The sequence below is a fragment of the Nematolebias whitei genome, chromosome 9 (assembly GCF_014905685.2).
Source record: "Nematolebias whitei isolate Nwh7 chromosome 9, NemWhi1, whole genome shotgun sequence".
NCBI lineage: Eukaryota > Metazoa > Chordata > Actinopteri > Cyprinodontiformes > Rivulidae > Nematolebias > Nematolebias whitei.
The window spans coordinates 49,428,644-49,448,066 of NC_056506.1; the positions used below are offsets into that span (position 1 = coordinate 49,428,644).

General features: G+C 42.4%; 2 protein-coding genes across 2 annotated transcripts; both read left to right on the forward strand.

Moving 5' to 3' along the window:
* Positions 1-6,585: 6,585 nt before the first annotated feature.
* On the forward strand, positions 6,586-8,611 carry LOC119415266 (E3 ubiquitin/ISG15 ligase TRIM25-like). Its single transcript, XM_037682441.1, has 2 exons — positions 6,586-6,596; positions 6,967-8,611. Exons 1-2 carry the CDS (start codon positions 6,586-6,588, stop codon positions 8,609-8,611), a joined length of 1,656 nt encoding a protein of 551 aa, XP_037538369.1.
* Positions 8,612-12,744: 4,133 nt separating this feature from the next.
* On the forward strand, positions 12,745-17,011 carry znf622 (zinc finger protein 622). The gene is made up of 7 exons (XM_037682442.1): positions 12,745-12,859; positions 13,489-14,041; positions 14,468-14,740; positions 15,211-15,373; positions 15,474-15,577; positions 15,657-15,800; positions 16,437-17,011. The coding sequence occupies exons 2-7, from the start codon at positions 13,495-13,497 to the stop codon at positions 16,568-16,570; spliced, it is 1,365 nt and encodes a 454-aa protein (XP_037538370.1). The 5' UTR covers positions 12,745-12,859; positions 13,489-13,494; the 3' UTR covers positions 16,571-17,011.
* Positions 17,012-19,423: the final 2,412 nt, after the last annotated feature.

Below are 19,423 nucleotides of genomic sequence, written 5' to 3' on the forward strand. Positions count from 1 at the left end.
GTGAAGGCTTCTTTTTAAAATATGTCACTTTTTTTTTTTTTTATAGTTTGTGCTGTTTAAAAAAATGCATCTAGTGAGTGAACACTGAGACAAAAGCAGCTGCTATAAAGAAACGGTTAAAGCACTTATAAATGAATTTGATCAAAGCGTGAAAACTCAAACTGCTCCTCAGATAAATAGTGTTAACTGACTTTTTATGTATTTGAGTGTTTCTGTTCAGTGTCCTGAGACGATTCTGTTGTGACTTGGTGCTATAGGAATAAACTGAAATGGAATTGCCTCTCTGTACTTTCAAAAGCTTGTCTACACGAGGGAAAGGAGGAACTTAGCAGGATGTGAGTTGAAGACACTTCTAAACGAGGCAGGATCCTAAAACCCTTCCGTTTGGTGCGCTGTCCTCATCAGCGCCAAATGCAGGAGAGAGTGGGACAATGTGTGTGAAGCTGTAAATGCTGTGAGGTCAGAGCGGTGCTCACCCACAGAAATAAACAAAAAAGGTCAAACAAATTAGGACGTTTAAATGAATGTACTCAAGAAGCCACCCATCCTGCATTGTGCCAGCTTGTAGTCTGTTGCCAACCATGCTGTTTTTAGAACGAATGAATTGTGCGTTGAACCAGGCCACCTCGCCACAATGTTGGTTAGTTGCTGTTGCACATCACATATAATTTGCACATTGATTGAATGAAATTGCTTCCTGTTAAAAACATTCAGCCTGTTTTTAGCAACATGTGCGCAGTCAATAGCTCCGATTACATTAGGAAAGCTGGCGTCGCTGCAAATTGCTTTTTACTGTTCTCCTGTTCAGCTGCATTGAAGGGGATTCTATATACAGTACCTACAGATCATTCCATCGCACACCGCTGCCATTGCTCGGCTTGGGGTCAACTGGTACGGTCCCAGTCGGTCTGCCGGCTCCCTCTGGAATGCGCCTGTTGCTAGAAGCCCCAGTGTGGTCAGTATGTTGTGGGTAAACAACATGCAAAAACGTGGATGACAAACAAACGGCACTGAATCTCTTAATGACAGTGAAATTCAGGGTTTGTTGAAGAGGTGCAGAATGTAGACCAGCTGAACAGCATCAGAATCAACACTCCAGATCTCCTCATGCAACACCACACCTCCTCCCTCGGCACCCTGTTGCATGCTGTTTCTAAATCCACAAAGGACTTCTCTATGAGCCTTTCTGTACTTCTCCATCAGTGTCCTCACATCAAAAATGACATCTGTGATGCTCTTTCTTGGCATGAAACCACACTGCTGCTCACAGTCACCTCTCGTCCACCTTCCACAACTCTCTCCCAGATCTTCATCGTGCGACTCATCAACTGAATTCCCCTGTAGTTGCTACAACTCTGAACATCACCCTTGTTCTTAAAAATGGGCACCAGCACACTTCCTCTCCATTCCTCAGGCATTTTTCTCACCCTCAAACATGTCATTGAATGTTTGAGTCAAAAACCTCACAGCCATCTCTCCAAGACATGATGGTACCTGCACTGGTCTGCTACAATTTACTGCCTTTTTGTGTAGTGCCTACTCTCTCATCATTTAATATTTTATACTAATTTTGCTTTTTGTTGACGCAGTTCCCTTCTAATCCTTTCAGGCAGCTTGGCTCTCTTCCCCATCATTCCTACAGCCTCCACTCAGCTGTCAGCAGCTTATTTTAACCAACTCATTATCAATCCCTCTTCAATGCATAGTGTTTTGATTTACAGTTCACGAGTTTCTATTTCAACGTGTGATTACTTAAACCACAGTTTATAAATGTTCATGCATTTAGCTCATGCTTTTAAAGTGAAAGTCAAATTAAAGGCCAATCTAAGAAATGATGGACAATAGATTTAGGTCATTAAGATGTAATGTTTAAGTTTGTTCTTCTTTAAAAGAATGGCACTGGATTTTAAATCATTTGCAAATATTACACTGAAAGTAAGTAAATGCAAATCACAACCATTTAGGAGGCAACAAAACAAATTGCTTCAGAGTTTATTTTTATTTGTTTGCATCACAAAGTCTCTCATCCATCACAAGAACTGCAGTCAGTTATACTTTATCACAACTGGAGGTAAACTAAAATGAGACTGAGGGAACAGACTCGATATAATTAAAGTGACTATTTACAGTGAAGTTGTATATACATACAGTATGTACATCAGGGGGACCTGGGAAAGGAGGAAGAGCATGAGGAAGGGAATGGCAGGTAAAGAACAGGTTGAAAACAGAGACCCAAGCAGGACTCCAGCCAGACTCTGCGGTCTACTCTCATCTCCAGGCCAGTGGTCACTCTTCCAGGGATGAAGATGTTCACATTCTGGATAGAGAGGAACGATGGTTTGAGAGAGGAGTAAAGGAGGCCATCTTTGTGAGAAGAAACCGTCCATCATTAAACAGGGACGGAGGCCTCCGTGTCTTGTCACCCTCTTACAATGCTGTCTAGTCCTTACAGGTAGATAGGAGGATTACGCGTTGGATAGGTATGGTCCAAGGGCAAGGAGTAACAGAAGGATCATAGAGGTTAGTAGATGGGCCAGTGGTGAAGTGGCGTAGGAGCAGCTGAAAGTAGGACATAATGAAGGATTGCAGGTATCAAATGGTAAGTACTGGGCTGAAGGCATGAGGAAGGAGACGAGGGATCCAGGACTTGAGACTCAGGAGGCAGGTTCTAGGAAACACGAAGGAGAAAACAAAGTAAGTTAATTACTTGGGTTATATCACAAGGGGGCTGATAGCAAATACCGGTTGTGGTCCAGCAGGGAAAGGAACACTTGCACAGTCTCTTAAACTCCTGGAGCTCATCAAGGAGGTGAACCACAGCTGCTGCTCATTGGCGCTGCCCAAGACTCAGGAACCTGTAAAAAGAACTGGAATCAAATATAGCATACTAAAAAAAAAATCCTGTTCAACGTTTAATTTAATAATTTCAGAACTTAAAATATACTTTTTTTTTTTATTTCTTTACAACAGTAAAAATATCTCGGTTCAATCGAGCCTTCCCGCCAGTCACGTAAGAGACAGAGCGAGAGAAACTGCGATGAAAACTGTAATGAAGACGTGCACGGAGGTAAGGATCGGACACAGAAATTTAAAGGTGCCTCCGTGCTCACCATAGCCAGTTCTCCAGCGTCCGGATCGGTGGGGGCAGTCGACGAGCTCTCGCTGCTGGAGTCGCTTGTGGACTCATTTCCTTTCGCTGCAGACTCCTCTGGCGCCTCCTGCCTCTTCCTCTTGCCCTGTCACAGATAGACTACATCGGTTACACGGCCCTGCACCCCAACTCAGAAAAACACACCCACCAAAAGAGACACGCGAGGAGCGCCTCTCTTAGCCAGCGCCTTCATACTGGCCGTGACTCGCTTGGCCACTGACAGAGACTGCTGCAGGTCCATGACCCTGGGCTCCAGCTCACTTTTCTCCCTGACGAGTGTCCTAATTTTCAACTTGTATCTGAAATTCAAATCTTTTAAATGCGTTGCTGCTTTTCTGTCCCTGTTAGAGCTACGTAGGCTCTGGTGGTCTTCATCCGGTCTAATGCTCGTGTTTTCCTCGTTCACTGGAGGTTCACTCAAAGTCCCTTGTGTTTCCTTTCACACCTGATGTTTTACTTCTGACTCAACTTCACAGGAACAGTTCTTTTGGTGTAAATTTCCTCATCAAACGCGTCTGGGTCGTTCTGACTTTGCCACTCGCTCACAGTTTTAGTTACAAATGTAACCAGTCTGTGTTTACAAACCTGACTGGGACATAGACTAAGTATACTGGGCTGTATTTATCATAACCCACAAAGATGCCCTTATCACTCCTTGGATCTAACTTTCTCTTGTTTTATGTGTAGGCACAGCACATGGATCCAAACTCCTTCATTTTAGAAAGATCAGGTTTCCTTCCTGTCATCATATAATACGGGGTTTGCCCCAAATACGTTTTTTAAAGCACCTGTTGCGTATAACTGCAGAAATCATTACAGCATAAGTCCAGAGCTCTTTGGGTAAGTCACTCCATCATCATGCATGTTGCCATGTCAACCAGAACCAGCTTCTTTCAGCTGTCCCATGTTGGTGGGGTGAGTAAGGAGCAGATGTCTCATGCTGAATAACGTTTTTACTCAATAAAGACTGAAAGTCCTTTGACGTGAACTCTGTGCCGTTCGTTATCTGACCTAATGCACTTCACCTTTCCATACAGTCAGAGTTTCTTTACTTGTCATCTGTACACATGTGGTACATGTGGTGGAATGAAACTGTTTGTAAAAGACCAATTGAACGCTGCGACTTGTTTTGTGGCTCATTGCTAAATTATTAAAATGTGTAGGAGGCTACATCTGCAATAGCTTTGACTGTGTCACTTTTAGCCTTCAGAAATAGACAAATGTTGCACTTGAAGCGTCATCAGTAAATGCTAGTGTGTACTTACATCCATCTCTTGCAGCAGGCTCAATAGGGCCAGCTAAATCTGTAGGCACTAGTTCAAGAGCTGTTTATGCTTTTGCATCAGCTTTCCTATTTCTACTTTGAGTAAATTTACCCTTAATACATGTTTCACAGTCTAGGTTATATGTCCCTGCGAGCTCTGAGCTGCGGTCCGCTCAAAACATCTGGAAGCCCGTCATCTGAAGTCTGCTGTCTGGGATAAGTTCACTGGTCCAGCTTACGGTGAAGCAGAGAGCGGCAGATCCAAATCAGAGTTTCTTGTGCTCAGAAGGAAAAGCTCGTCCGTTTTATTTGCTAGGAGTTTGCCAGGTGGATAGACGGGAGCAGAGCGTGCAGACCCCGCTGTTGGAGTTTGATGATCATCTACGTCTCCAGTAAATCCCACCGGCCGTGCTTCCAACCAGGATCTCAGAAAAACTCTCTGGATCTGTGCAAAGGTCAGTGTGTGCTATTCCTGACTGAGCCACAAGTTTAATGTTGTTTATATTTGTGGGGTTTTTCTCACAGCTGGTCATTGAGACCAAAGAAATCTGAAAGAAATACGGTCCAGACAGCTCACTGCACACAAAGCGTCTACAGTTAAATGTTATTTCCCACCTAGATCTTGGAAATATCTCTTTAAGATATATACAAGTGCATCCAAGTTTTAATTTGTACTTTATGACAATATTGTTTATGAACAAAAGCAGAACAATGATGAAACAATTGTTTTGTTCAACCCCCAGTTCGTTTAAAACTGCAGTTACAAACTTTGGTCACACGAGGGCGGTGCTGCACAGACTATCACCTGCACTCACCTCACACTTCTTCCTGTTTGAACGTGAACTTGACTGGAGATTCGTGGAAGATTAAAGTCTTTGGAAGGTATTTCTGAGGAAGAATGTCCAGATGTTTCGTGCAGGTTGAAGAGCAAGATGTTCTGCAGTTTAAAGTGCGTGTGTGTTTGTAAAAGACCAACTGAACGCTGTGACTTGTTTTGTGGCTCTTTACTCATTAAGAGTCTGTATTTGACAGATGTGGGGTGAACGACTCTCAGCTACTACCACACCAAGTTCCAGCCTAACATCTGTAAAGTCCACAGAGTTTGGGGCCGTTTGTGTAGGCGCCAAAGTCAATGATCTGCAGCTGCCATCTTGAATCAGGTTGACACCAAAAGCCAATCAGTTGTAAACCTATAATTAATTTTTCCTGTGTTTCATGGGGTATTTTACTAACAGAGTTGGAGGTAATGGTAAAGTCTGAAACAGATCCTGCACAGTCAGCTGGCCCCGAGTATTGTAACATTTTTTTGTGAGGCAGAGAATAATGCACAGGAATCGTTGCTTTATCAAACATATAAATCTCTATTCATGATCTAAACTCTAAAACCCTAAGAGGAATTTGGTTCCGCGTCCACTGAGAACACCCAAGGCCCGCCCAGGCCTCCTGTCCAGAACCCGCACCACTTCAACCCAAACGGCCCACGGTCTAAACAGCACAGCGAACAGGGAGGAGGGAAAACTGAATGAAACGGTCCCCGCTACTGTAACACTGCTCATTAAAGCGATCCGACCAATCCCACAGATTAAAAACAGTCAGCTGGTACAAGAGTTCATAGCTGACGAGACCCCCCAGTGGGGTCTAAGTGCAGGAAACCCCCTCGGTTGGATGGACGCACCGCTGGCTCAGGACTGTCTCCCCAAGACAGAGGAACCCTGGTCACCCTGTGGATCAAACTGGCAGGTGAGGTTCCACTTGATTCACTGGAACACACCTCAATCAGGTATGTCAGATCTGGTTTAAAGGGCTCGTCTAACCCCCCCAGTCCCTCGCTGCCTAAAAGAGGCAACCAGCCTCTCCTCCTATCACAGGAACAGCTCCCCTACTTGGCTGTCTTCACCGCCGGCGGTGCCGATCAGCGGCACCCTCCCACCTGGTGCCAGCCCAGCCCCTCATCATCTCCTGGCAGCCACGGGCCTTCTTGTTCGCCACAGAATCATTCAGGGGTCAGTGTTGACCTTGCTGGATGTCAGCTCCCAACACCGACAGCGTTATCTCCATTAATGTGTTTGCTAAGGCTGAGGCGGCCATTTTGAATCGGATCCAGGAGTAGGTGGTTACTTTTGAGGAGTTTCATTAAAATCATTTCAGTGACTCGTGAGATATTTTGCTGATGGAACAAAAGTGGAGCAATAAAAGCTGAAAAGTATGTAAATGCACCACAAGTACTGGGAAAGTACTGGGCAGCTTTCTGTATTATTACTGTGATGTTTTCACCGGTGGCCTGACTTGTTTTTCATAAACTTGAGAAAGAACACGTGTCTTTGTGAAACTGTAAAACGCGGAGCTGTTCTAAACGTCCACCTGACTCTTTACTGTAAATGACGAGTTTTTTTCTGCCCCGATGTGAACAAACTTGATGAACCTGTTCCTTTTCTCAGGCAGCGCCAGTCTTTCTGCATATTTCCTTCCTGCCTCCTCCTCAGAGCTAAACTTTCAAATAGATGCATTAAAAACTCACCCAGTCACTGTTCCTGAGAACTGACATGGAGAGAGCAAATCAGTTGGATCTAGAAACGTTTTCCTGCTCGATCTGTTTGGATCTACTGGTGGATCCAGTTGCTATTCCCTGTGGACACAGCTACTGCATGAGCTGCATTAAATCCCACTGGGATGAAGAGGAGGAGAGGCGGCTCTACAGATGCCCTCAGTGCAGAGAAACATTTCTACAGAAGCCTGCCCTGGTGAAAAACACCATGTTGGCTGAATTAGTGGAGCAGCTGAAGAAGACTGGACTCCAAGCTGCTCCTGCTGATCACTGCTATGCTGGACCTGAAGATGTGTCCTGTGATGTCTGCTCTGGAAGAAAACTGAAAGCCATCAAGTCCTGTTTAGTCTGTCTGGCCTCTTACTGTGAGAAACACCTTCAGCCTCATTATGAGTCAGCTCCACTTCAGAAACACAAGCTGGTGGAGCCCTCCAAGAACCTCCAGGAGAACATCTGCTCTCGTCATGATGAGGTGATGAAGATGTTCTGCCGTACGGATCAGAAGTGTATCTGTTATCTCTGCTCTGTGGATGAACATGGAGGCCACGACACAGTCTCAGCTGCAGCAGAAAGGACCGAGAGGCAGAGAGAGCTCGAGGTGAGACGAGAAACAATCCAGCAGGAGATCCAGGACAGAGAGAAAGATGTGGAGCTGCTTCAACAGGAGGTGGAGGCCATCAATCACTCTGCTGATCAAACAGTGGAGGACAGTGAGGAGATCTTCACTCAGCTGATCCGTCTCATCCAGAAGAGAAGCTCTGATGTGAAGCAGCAGATCAGATCCCAGCAGGAAACTGAAGTGAGGCGAGTCTTGGAGCTTCAGGAGAAGCTGGAGCAGGAGATCACTGAGCTGAAGAGGAAAGATGCTGAGCTGAAGCAGCTCTCACACACAGAGGACCACAACCAGTTTCTCCACAACTACCAGTCAGTGTCAGCACTGGGTGAGTCTCCACACTCATCCAGGGTCAACATCCGTCCTCTGAGATACTTTGAGGACGTGACAGCAGCTGTGGAGGAGCTCAGAGATGTCCTGCAGGACACCCTGAGAGACAGCTCTCTGAACAAACCCCAGCCTGAGGCTCTTCTGCCTGAACCAGAACCAACAAGCAAAACGGACTTCTTGAGATATTCCTGTGACATCACCCTGGACCCCAACACAGCCCACCAGCAGCTGCTCCTGTCAGAGGGGGGTCTAAAGGCAACATTAATGAAGCAACCTCAGTCCTGTCCCAAGCACCCGGACCGATTCACTAGTTGCTGTCAGGTTCTGAGCAGAGAGGGGCTGATGGGACGGTGCTACTGGGAGGTGGAGTGGACAGGAAGTGGAGGTTTCATAGCCGTCGTGCAAAAGAACATCAGCAGAACTGGAGGCGGATCTGTATTTGGACGCAATGACAAATCCTGGGCGCTGGACTGTTATCAGAGCCAATATAAGCTTTTCCACAAGAACAGCAGCACCTCCATCTCAGGTCCTGGTTCCTCCAGGATCGGAGTGTACCTGGACCACAGAGCAGGTCTTCTGTCCTTCTACAGCGTCTCTGAAACCAGGACTCTCCTCCACAGAGTCCAGACCGCCTTCACTCAGCCGCTCCACGCCGGACTTTGGATTTACTGGCCTGGAGACTCTGCAGAGTTCTGTAAACCCAGATAGACCCAGACGTTTTGTTAGCAGCTGAGGATTTAACGATGTAAAGTCTGCGCTGCTCTTGGGTTTTCCTTTTTCATGCTTTTCAAAGAATGGAGGTGTTCGTTTGAGTTTGCTGCAGGTTGTTGACTTCTACCTTATAGGACAACCAGAGAACTTTAATCTTGTCAACTTAAAGAAAGAAGCTTTGTTTTCTGGAGATGACGAGATAAATCTGATGAGAACATGAGTTCTTGTTTTGCACCTTGTGTTGACATTTTGTCCCGAAGGACCAGAAGAACGCAGAAGATGTAATGTGCATTAAAAATGCTCCAGAGCAAGACGTCTAAATGACATTTAGATCTGAAGCGCTGCCGTGATGCTTGGCATGATTTTAAAAAATAATGGATAAAATAATTTAATGAGTTTAGTAAAAGTAGTTATTTTCTTTACTTGTGATTTATTTAAGCTCTCAACATGTAAACTCAAATTACTGCCCTGAGATAATGGCATTAAAAACCTCCCTGTCTTGATTTAATGTGATTTTAGGAATTTACTTGTGTCTTCTTCCACTCAGAAAATAAAAGAAAACTTTTCACAAATACTCGAAGCACGTTCGTTGTAACGTAGTGTTCATGTTTAAAGCAGAAGTTTTTTAAATGTTCCGAGTTTATTTGATAAAACATGTTATTTACGGTGAGATTAGAATGGTTTTAAAATAAATCTACCACAGTTATGTTCACTCTTTGGTCTTTTAAAATTAAAGCCAAGGAAAACAAAAAAACTAAATTTTAGTGTTGATAACTTTATTACTAATGTGTAATTTATTTTTATGTTCCAGACACTTTCAGGTTTTTGTTTTGTTGCCTGCCTAAATGAATATTTCTTCTTATATAGAACAAGTCAGATCAGTAAAAATAACATTAAAGTAATTTAAATTATTCCTTTAAAAATGAAGCGATCACTTTATTTAAATTGTTACAAACTGTTTGGATCTGTTCTGAAGGAGCTCGCGTCCTTTTGCAAACAATGAAACGTGTTTTTTAAATAGAAAATACAAACATTAAACACGTCCTAACAATAAAAACCTTTCAATCATGTCTCTCTTGTAAATGAGTCTTCAAGGCTCAATGGGAACTAACCTATATAAATAAAGGTCTAATTTAATTTAAGTAAATTTAAACAAGAATACAGATTAAATTAAAATTTCAATTGTTACGGATTAATTTGATTTAATCTATTTATTTAAATTGTTACAAACTTTTCCAGTTGAGTATTTTTGAGGCCCCCATCAGACGTGTTATTATACTGCCCTCTTGTGGTCAATTTGTAGAACTGCAGGATACATGGAAAATAAATAAACATTCAACTCTACCTACCAATAAAGACATTTTAGTTTGAAACAAGAATAAATATTGAGTTAATTTTTAATTTCTGATAGATTAATTTGCTCTAATTTGTTTATTTAAACTGTTACCATCTTTTCAAGTTGTTGTTTTGTTGGGCCCCATCAGACGTGTTATTATACTGCCCTCTTGTGGTACAAATATAGAACTACAAGCTGAACTGGAAAAAAAAAATACACAATAAACTTTACCTACTAATAAAGACCTTTTAGTTTAATTGAAACAAGAATAAATATTGAGATAATTTTTCATTTTTTGACGAACTAATTTGATTTAATCTTTATTTAAACTGTTACGAACTTTTCCAGTTCTTAACAGTTCCCGCTTCAAGACGTGTTTCTTTGCCGCCCTCTTGTGGCGAACATTTGTAACTACAAGCGATTTAAAAAAAACACGTTTGCGGCGAGTGTTTAAACATAAAGCGATTGAGCATTTTCTATACAGAGTCAAATTAAAATAATAATGAAAGTAAAGTTTAGTTGTGACAAATGATTTTAGTTATAGTCCATTTATTGTAACAGTTACAGACTCGTTTCATTACCTTTTTTTTTAACCTGAATACAAGTGTTATTTCACTGCCCTCTTGTGGTCAAGAATCAAAACTACAAGCTTATATGTAAAAAAAAAAAAACATTACAAAGTAAATAAAGTTCTTTAAAAAAAACGTAATTTAACATTTTATAATACAAGGTAAAAATTAAGTTTTAACTGATCAACCTCATTGTAATTTACTTAATTGAACTGTGACTGGCTTTGAAACGTGTTCCTTCATCTTGTGGTAAAACCGAGGAACTACAAACTGAATCTAAATTTATTTGTAAAAAATAAAAAAAATCAAACTATTTTCAGTGAATGTTTATTAAATACTGTTGTATTAAATATTTATTAACCCTTATCAAACTGATTTTACTTCCACCTTGTCGTCTAAAAGAGAAACAACAAGCTAATTAAAACTTTAACTATTTTAGGAGCTCTAAAGTTTGGCTATTTAAAAATCAAGTGGGCGTTTTATAAGATGAACTAAAATAATAAATGTACCGGTAAGTTTTGACAGAAAACATTTGTTATATTATATTCATTTGAAACGTTAAAGGCGGTTAAGGTTTGTTCCACTTTAGAGTAAGCTGTTGGAGGAAGAATCAGTTTTGTTGTTTCCTCGACTGATGAAGCCTTCTGGATTGAAGGCGAAACATTTCAGCACAAAAAAAGAAACTGTCCAGATGACCTGACTGAAAAATGTTGGGTTTAAAAAAAAACTTTTTCCGGCGAGTGTTTAACATAAAGCGATTGAAAAAAGTTTGTAAACTCAGTCATCCAACACGATTTAAACTTTTTTGTTATAAAGTGACTGAGCATGAGTCAAATTAAAATAATAATACATTTTTGTGACACATAGTTTTATTGTAACTGTTACACGCTCATTACATTATCTTTTTTTATCCAAAATTTAAGACACTTTAGCTAAAGTTTACTTAGTTATTTTATTACATTGAACCATATTTTTCACTACCCAAAGATGTGGATCTCAAACTAAATTAGAAAAATCTACTTGATTGTAAATATAAAATTATTTCAGTAATAAATCCTTTAACAAATGGCGGTTAAGATATATTTTTTTAATAATAAGAGAATAAAGAAAAATGTCTTCACCCGATTCACTCATAATCTATTAGTTCCCCACAAATGTTACAAACTGTTACTTTGTTTTAATGTTAACAGTTTCTTTCTTGCGCAATGGTCGTTTTTTATTTTTATTATAAAAATACAGAACTACAACTTTAAACTACTTACAATAAGAGCTCCAAACTAACTGAACTTTTCATTGTTTTATTGTTTTAAAATGTCTATTTTTTTTAAATCACAGGATGTTTTTGTTTGCGCTGGTTTATTTTATAGATCTAACTTGTAGTTGCACAACTCAGCCACAAGAGGGCAGTAAACTCAAACGTTTACAATCATAGACATTATACGTATTAATTTCTATTTTCACAATCTATGCTGAAAATCATCAGCAATACAAAATAAAGGAATTAATGTTTGTAAAAGTTTAAATATTCGGTTTATGTAATATATATATATATATATATATATATATATATGTTCGTTAGGTCACAAATGTTCCTATTTTATGCTAAGTTTAGTTAAATCGTATAAGAAAAGATTAGTTTTTAATTGACTGAATTCATCCCAGAGTTATCCATCAATATTTTTAATGTGGGTTTTTCCCATCACTAAACTTTGACACAGTTCTGCACTCCGTTTATTTCAGACTTTACAATAAAAGTGTTTGTGACAACAATATATCTGTTTTAAATGTCTCACCTGAAAGCAAGTTAATTTTATTAATAGTTTAGTTTTACCTTTTTGTCCATCTTTGTCCATAAACCATTCGTTTTGACAGTTACAACCAGTTAATCCCTTTATTTTTTTGCTCCTAACTATAACTAACTATAAACATGTTTGTTCACTGCCCTCTAGTGGTCAACATTCGTAAGTACATGTTTAGTCAAGTGCCTTTCATGCAAACACACAGTACTTCCGGTATGTTCTTTCGAAGTAAAACATTTGGGTTTGAGTCATTTGGGAGCTCCTCGTGTCAGCCAGCAGGAAGTATGGAGTAGAAATATTTTCTCGGGTGTTTCTTCGTTTCACTGGGGAACATGTTCAAGCCGTGCTGTTTCCCAGAAACTCCAGTAGATGGCAGTAATGTTTTGCCACACAAGCTGCTGTTTTTAAAGAAGAAGAAGAAGAAGAAGAAGAACGTTCACCCCGGAAGTTACCCTCGTGTTGGTAGCTGCGCTGACATTAGCAACGTGATCAATAAAATCGATTAAAACACTTCGTTTTCAGAAGCCAGCTCTCCAGAAAGGTAAGTTATTGTTTGAACCCAAGTTTTAGGTCGTAAATAAGTAAAGTCTGATGTTTGTCAGTTGCTGTAAATGTGTATTTTTAGCGGATGTTTACACCTCGCCTGTTGGTTAGCTTGTTGCTAACAGATTAGCGCAGTTTATATCAGATTGACGCAAACCTAAAAGTCAGTTTTATCACCGAATCAGACTGAATGTAATTTTATTTGTTGAATATAATTTAACTTTAACAATGAGAACAATGTCAGTTGTAGTTTATGTTAGTTGGCAACATCTACCAGGCATAAGTGACTAAATGTTTTTTATTGAGCTGCTTCGTGCTGTTTCTTTTAATTAGTTTTAATTTTGTGTGGGGCTTTTTTCTTTCATCTTCATTTTATTCTTCCTGAATCCTGACAGCTTTTAGGTGCTTTTTGATTTTCTTTCTAGCAGATTTAAACTCCCTCCTGAGTCCTTGTGATTTAATGATCTAAGAATGATCACTGAAGTGTTTCTTTATAAAACAGAAAACAACAACAAAACACATTAGTATGTCTAAAACCAAGATTTGTTTTTCTAAATCACGACTTTAAGAGTCTAACAGTAGTGTTGTACATCTGTGCTGAGTGGTAAACATGAATTTGATCTTTAGGTCATCATGGCTGCCTACACCTGCATCAGCTGCCGCGTGGCCTTTACAGACGGCGAGGTGCAGCGAGCGCACTACAAAACCGACTGGCACCGCTACAACTTGAAGCGCAAAGTGGCCGACATGCCGCCCGTCACCGCCGAAAACTTCCAGGAGCGCGTCCTGGCACAGAGGGCGACTGCCCAGCAGCAGCTGACGGACGCCTCGCTCACAGAGAGCTGCTCGGTCTGCAACAAGAAGTTCTCCAGCGCCAACGCGCACCAGAACCACCTGCAGTCCCACAAACACCAGCAGGCCGAGAGGCAGGCGCTGCTCGCCGCGCAGAGGAAGGTGGAGAAGATGAACGAGAAGAACCTGGAGAAGGGGCTCGGCGATGAGAGGGAGGATAACGACACGAGGAACGAGGCCCTGCAGCAGGCCCTGAGGGAGCAGCAGAGGAAGGTCCAGAGTTCACACGCAGCCACGAAGACGGAGAAACCAGACAAGCCGCCTCGCACGATGTGGCTGGAAGAGCAAGTCAAGAGGAGGGAGACCGAAGGAGCCACGGCTGACGAAGGTAACCGCTGTTCTTCAGATGATTAGGTCCGTCCGTGTCAGACTGAGCCTGAAACGTTGGTTCAAGGGATTATAATTTATGTTTTATTGTGTTTCAGTGTTTGTACATTTTATCGTAATCCATCCCACGACAAAATGATCCAAGAGAAAATCCTCAAGACACAAAAATGATTCACTGATCTCAGAGTTCACTTCACATTATAACCTTTAACTTTATTTAATTAAACCCTAATTTAGTTTAACTCCTTATTAAGACCATTCCATTGTTTATCTTCAAGATCTGAAACAAGTGGAAGAAAAGTTTGTTGTCAGTCACTTATTTCTTTAAAATATAAATAATATCTAAAGGAATTGGCTGTAAAATATAAAATCTTGGTGACTGGGAGCTAAAGGCAGCTTGTCTTAAATTTGAATTATCATCTTCCAGGTGAGTGGGAGGACGTTGATGATGATGATGATGATGATGACATGGAGGATGAAGACGAGGAGGCGATGGATCAGGAGCAGGGGGACTCTTCGTCTCCATCGGACTCCAGAGCGGCCCCTCTGCTCAGATCCATCCCGGTCACAGACTGCCTGTTCTGCTCGCACCACTCCAAGTCGCTGCTGAAGAACGTGGCCCACATGACCAAAGTCCACAGCTTCTTCCTCCCGGACGTGGAGTTCCTCGTGGACCTGAAGGGTCTCATCCGGTACCTGGGTGAGCTGGGAGGGGGCGTGCGCTGCACCGTTCAGTTTTTTTAATTCACTTTTTATTTTAAACACATTTCAAGTTGTAGCTTTTTGTGTTTTTTTGTTTTTTGTCTTGAACGTGGGTTTATGTTTCGGCCGCATCGTTCCAGACGCTGGCGAGGTCAGATTCTCTGGTTTTACACGAGTTTACGTCGTTCGGAGTTCATGTGAGCAGAGTTGGCTCTGCAGGAGAAGCCAACCTTCATGTGTGAACTGGTAGTTTAATAAAACTCGCTCTCTAAACCATGAAGTTTGTTCAAGTAGCAGCTTTGAGCTTCTTTCAGATCGTGTTGATTGTTTGAGGTTTGACGTGACGGGAACGATGAATCTGCCTCACTCGTCTCGTTTGTCCCAACGAACTTAAAAGAATCGGATTTTCTCTTCAGTTTGTGCTCTGTGGCCAAACGTAAACTTAGTTTGTCTTCATTTGTGTTGCAGGTGAGAAGGTTGGAGCGGGGAACGTGTGTTTGTGGTGTAACGAGAAGGGGCGCTCGTTTTACTCCACTGAAGCCGTCCAGAGACACATGACGGACAAAAGCCACTGTAAGCTCTTCGCAGACGGAGACGCAGCGCTGGAGTTCGCAGACTTCTATGACTTTAGGTCATTTATGTCACTTTTAATGAATGTTTCCCCAAGAAGAGCCTTTTTAAGCTCGATGAGTGGACGCGGCCGAGATGAAACTTTTGGTTTGTGCCAACAGGAGCAGCTATCCTGACAGGAAGGAGGGAGAGGATGATGAAGAGCTGCCTGACGACAAGAATCTGGAGTATGCTGATGAAACTCTGGAGCTGACGCTCCCTTCAGGTGCGTCTGTTGTCCATCTGTCTTTAAACGTTGAAGGTCCAGTTCTGTGTTCTGATCCAGACTGAACTGGTTTGTTCAGGCGCTACGATCGGCCATCGCTCCCTCATGAGGTACTACAAGCAGCGCTTTGGAGCGCAGCGAGCCGTCGCTCTGAGCCACAACAGGAACGCCGTCGGCCGAGTCCTGCGGCAGTACAAAGCCCTCGGCTGGGGGGGGGACAGAGGTGAGGCCCCAACGCTCCTCCTCCATCTTTATTTACACCACGGTGCATTCACTGCCCCTCAGAAGAAACGCTTGTCTTTATTAAACACCTGAAAACTTCAAGTTTTACTAAGACGCCTTTAGGGCACTGCAGTAATCTTTAATATTTCTCTTTTTACATTTTTTAACTTTGTCTGACACACCCCCCCCCCCCCCCCCCCCAAGAGCTTTTCTGTAGCTTTAACTTCCTCAAACAAACAACAAAAGTATTTATTAGAGGCAATAATTAGATATTTCCTCAAATATCTCTGCCCCCCAACCGGGTCCAGCTGCACGGGTCCTCTGATGCTCCTGCAGAGGTTGTTATTCCACCACATCTGTCAGCAGCTGGAGAAACTGTAACGAGCGCTGAGCTCAGAGACGTCCACACGGTCTAATTAAAGCTGACTCCTCACACCCAGTCCTGCAGCTGGACACCAGTCTGCTGGACCAGTGGGTCTGATGGTTCAGCTCGTGTCCTGTCAGCAGATCGTCTCTTTTCTAATCCTTTGAAAATGAACTCTTGACGGCAGGAAGAAGTTATTCTGATGCTCCTCACTTCTTTAACTGTGTCCAAATCTTGTCCTGATCGTGACGGACCGTCCTGTGTCCCCCTCAGGTAGCGGCTTGTCTCATCAGAGCCGGAGGGACATGCAGTTCGTCCAGAGGATGAAGTCCAGGTGGATGCTGAAGGTGGGCATGAACAACAACGCCGTGCAGCAGAAACACTTCAGGTGCCAAGTCATGTTCTGAGGTGGAGGAAGCAGCTGCAGGTGCTCCGACAGTTCGGCTGCGAAGGTGAACGTCTTTAAAACTTCCAGCCGTCGAAGGAAAATGAGACAAGTCGAACCTGTCGGTCAGCCCGCTCTGAGGAACGATGCAGGGAGGCTGAACTCGACCGGACGTTTTTCCACCCAACTAACTTAAATCTAGAACGCCCATCCAGGTGGAGATCAACAACATTCAACATTTCTCGTAAAATAAAAACAATATTTTTCTAATTTAGTTTAGAAATATGTTGCTTTTCTAAAGTGACGATGTCATCAGTCTGAATATTAATCAAAGCTTAATAAATGTGGATTCAGATGAATTTCATCTCTTTGCTCTGATTCTTCAGGTTCAGTTAATTGTTCTGATTTTCAAAGATGGAAGTCGTTAAAACGACTTCACGCAGCCGTTACCGTTTTATCTCTTCGCTCAGTAGTTGAACGAGCTGATCGTTCGGAGCGATCAGAAAACGTTTCAGATGTTTTGGTTAGAGCTCGCCCGATGTATCGGTAGGGCTGATATTTTAGGCCGATCTAGACGTTTTGGGGACATCTCTCTCTTGTAAATGAGTCCTCGAGGCTCAGTGGGATTTACCTGTAAATAAAGGTTGAATGAATGAAATATCTGTGATAATTGTCCCATTATGCACCGATACAAACACTGGGAAGGAGCCGTGTCCTCACTTACAAACTGTGTAATTGTATAATGTATCCAGCAGAGGGCGCTTGGGGACTACTTTCAAGTCGTGGCCGTTCACTTAAGTTTCACTTTCAGCGCAGCCGAAGCAGCAACAACTACAGTAAACGCTGCATATTTTTCTGAACAGAACATGGTATATTTATTTTCACTGATCTGTAAAATAAATCAAAAATAATAAATTCTCTTAAGTCCTCCAGCCTGCTTGTCATTAGCTACGTGCCTCTGAAGTTAGCAAGCTAACGTTTAGATAACCTAGCATAGACTATTGTCTTGTAAATCTTTATCCAGAACAATAAATCTAACGTAGAAGTAAAATATAATGTTATCTTTGTCCTCCATGAAATACAATGTTTGTCTGAAGTCTTTACTTCTCTACAAAGAAAAATAAACTCTGCTGCGGTTGGACCTTCAGCGTACGTGACTGACCAAACGATGATCAGGAAGTTTCTTTGTTTGATATTTCTGTAACACACTTGATAACTTTATGGTGACTAGTGGAGGATAGAAAAAGTGAACGCACGTTAGAAAGACTGTTTCAAGACTTCAAGAGTTAAAACAGGTTTAAAAGTAGCCGTTTGATTCTTGGGGTGGACAAAGCCCAGAATTTTTCTGTCATATCGATTATCGGCATTAGACTGACCCTCCCAGTATCTGTATTGGTGATGGTCAAAGTTTCCATATCGGTCAGGCTCCAGTTCCTGTTGAACAACGGGAGCCGTCTTGGTGCAGGAACCCTGAGCCTCTCGGCGTCCTTGCTGCTCCTGGTCTGCAGCGCTCAGACCTTGTGTTTCCTTGGAGCTCCACTTCTTCGTCTCGAGTCTTTTCCACGTACGTCAAATTTGTCAATGGCCCTGAGCCTGGTGCAGATGATGTCATCGATGGTTCTCCAGCAGGATGCGGAGCCACCTCCATTAATGAGCTCGGTTACTCTGTTTGTGGCCCTCCACTTTATCTCTGGCAGCCGCTGCACTTCCTCCTGCAGGCTCAAAGTGTGTTTGCGGCGCGATGGTTTCAGAGGCTTAGGGCACTCTGCCCGAGCTGCTGCTTGACACGGCGGACAGGAAAAGCTGGAGGGGGAGGCGCAGACAGGCCGACGGCGAGGAGGAGACTATTGATGAGGACGGCCTGAGAGGAGCGGGGCAGAGGCCCAGGAGGCATTAGAGCTGCGAGTCGCCCACCGGAGGAGGTGAGACCTTCTGGACTCGTGTCTGAGCAGCAGCCCATGATTGATGACCCGCTGCTTCACAACGAGCACCTGAACGCTCCTCATCGTGTTCCAGGGTTCGCCTCAACGGACCGGACCTGGTCCTGATGCGTCACCCTCTGTGGTTCTGAACCATACAGCTTTATTAGCTGTGGCGGCCATCTTGATTTGGGTTGCCTCTGTTGTTGATGCAGTTTTTCATTTAAACCCATTCACAGGTTCATGAGATATTTTGCTAACAGACTGACAGATCAGCCTTTTAAGGCAACAAGTGATAATTATCAGAAACAGAAGTAGTTGAGAATTAATAAATGTGCAAATATCATTCCTTATGTTTCTACAGATCAGTTTAGTTTGAGTTTATTTGAATAAATGTTAAAAAGCTGTTCCTCAGTTCAGTTTAAAGCTGTTTATTTTTTAATCTTTTTAAAATGAATCTGCTGTTTTTTTAAATTATTTCTGTCTCACAGCACCAGAAACACAAACCCTGTTTTATTGTTTGGAACTTTAGAAACGAGCTAAAACTTTTTACAAACTAAGTTTTACGTCAATCACTGATTGTTTCAGAGGACCAGAAAAGTTGTTCCACTTTTCTTATTTAGATTTTTACCTCGGTGAGAGGCGTTCATGTAAATCAGGCGAATTATCATTTTCAGTAAAGGTTTTTTTTTTTTTTTTTTATAGAAACGTGGGTTGTAAGAGGCTCCGCCCCCTCAGGTAATGCTCACCTGGTTTCATTTTCTCTGTCGTGTCCCTCTTGACTTAATAACAGATCAATCTGTTGGTTTTCTTTATATTTGGGGAGTTTGTTTTTCTTCACCTGATTCGGCCTCTTCGGCTCAGCCGAGCAGCAGCTGGAGAAGCAGCTGAAGCAGCAGCTGAAGGAGAAGCTGAAGCAGCAGCTGGAGAAGCAGCTGAAGGAGCAGCAGCTGAAG

Bases quoted from the DNA above. Each gene is read 5' to 3' on its own strand.
- znf622 (XM_037682442.1), top strand. From the start codon at position 13,495: ATGGCTGCCTACACCTGCATCAGCTGCCGCGTGGCCTTTACAGACGGC. The intron at 14,741-15,210 runs GTGAGCTGGGAG...TTTGTGTTGCAG, and splicing joins GGGTCTCATCCGGTACCTGG to GTGAGAAGGTTGGAGCGGGG. The intron at 15,578-15,656 runs GTGCGTCTGTTG...TGGTTTGTTCAG, and splicing joins GGAGCTGACGCTCCCTTCAG to GCGCTACGATCGGCCATCGC.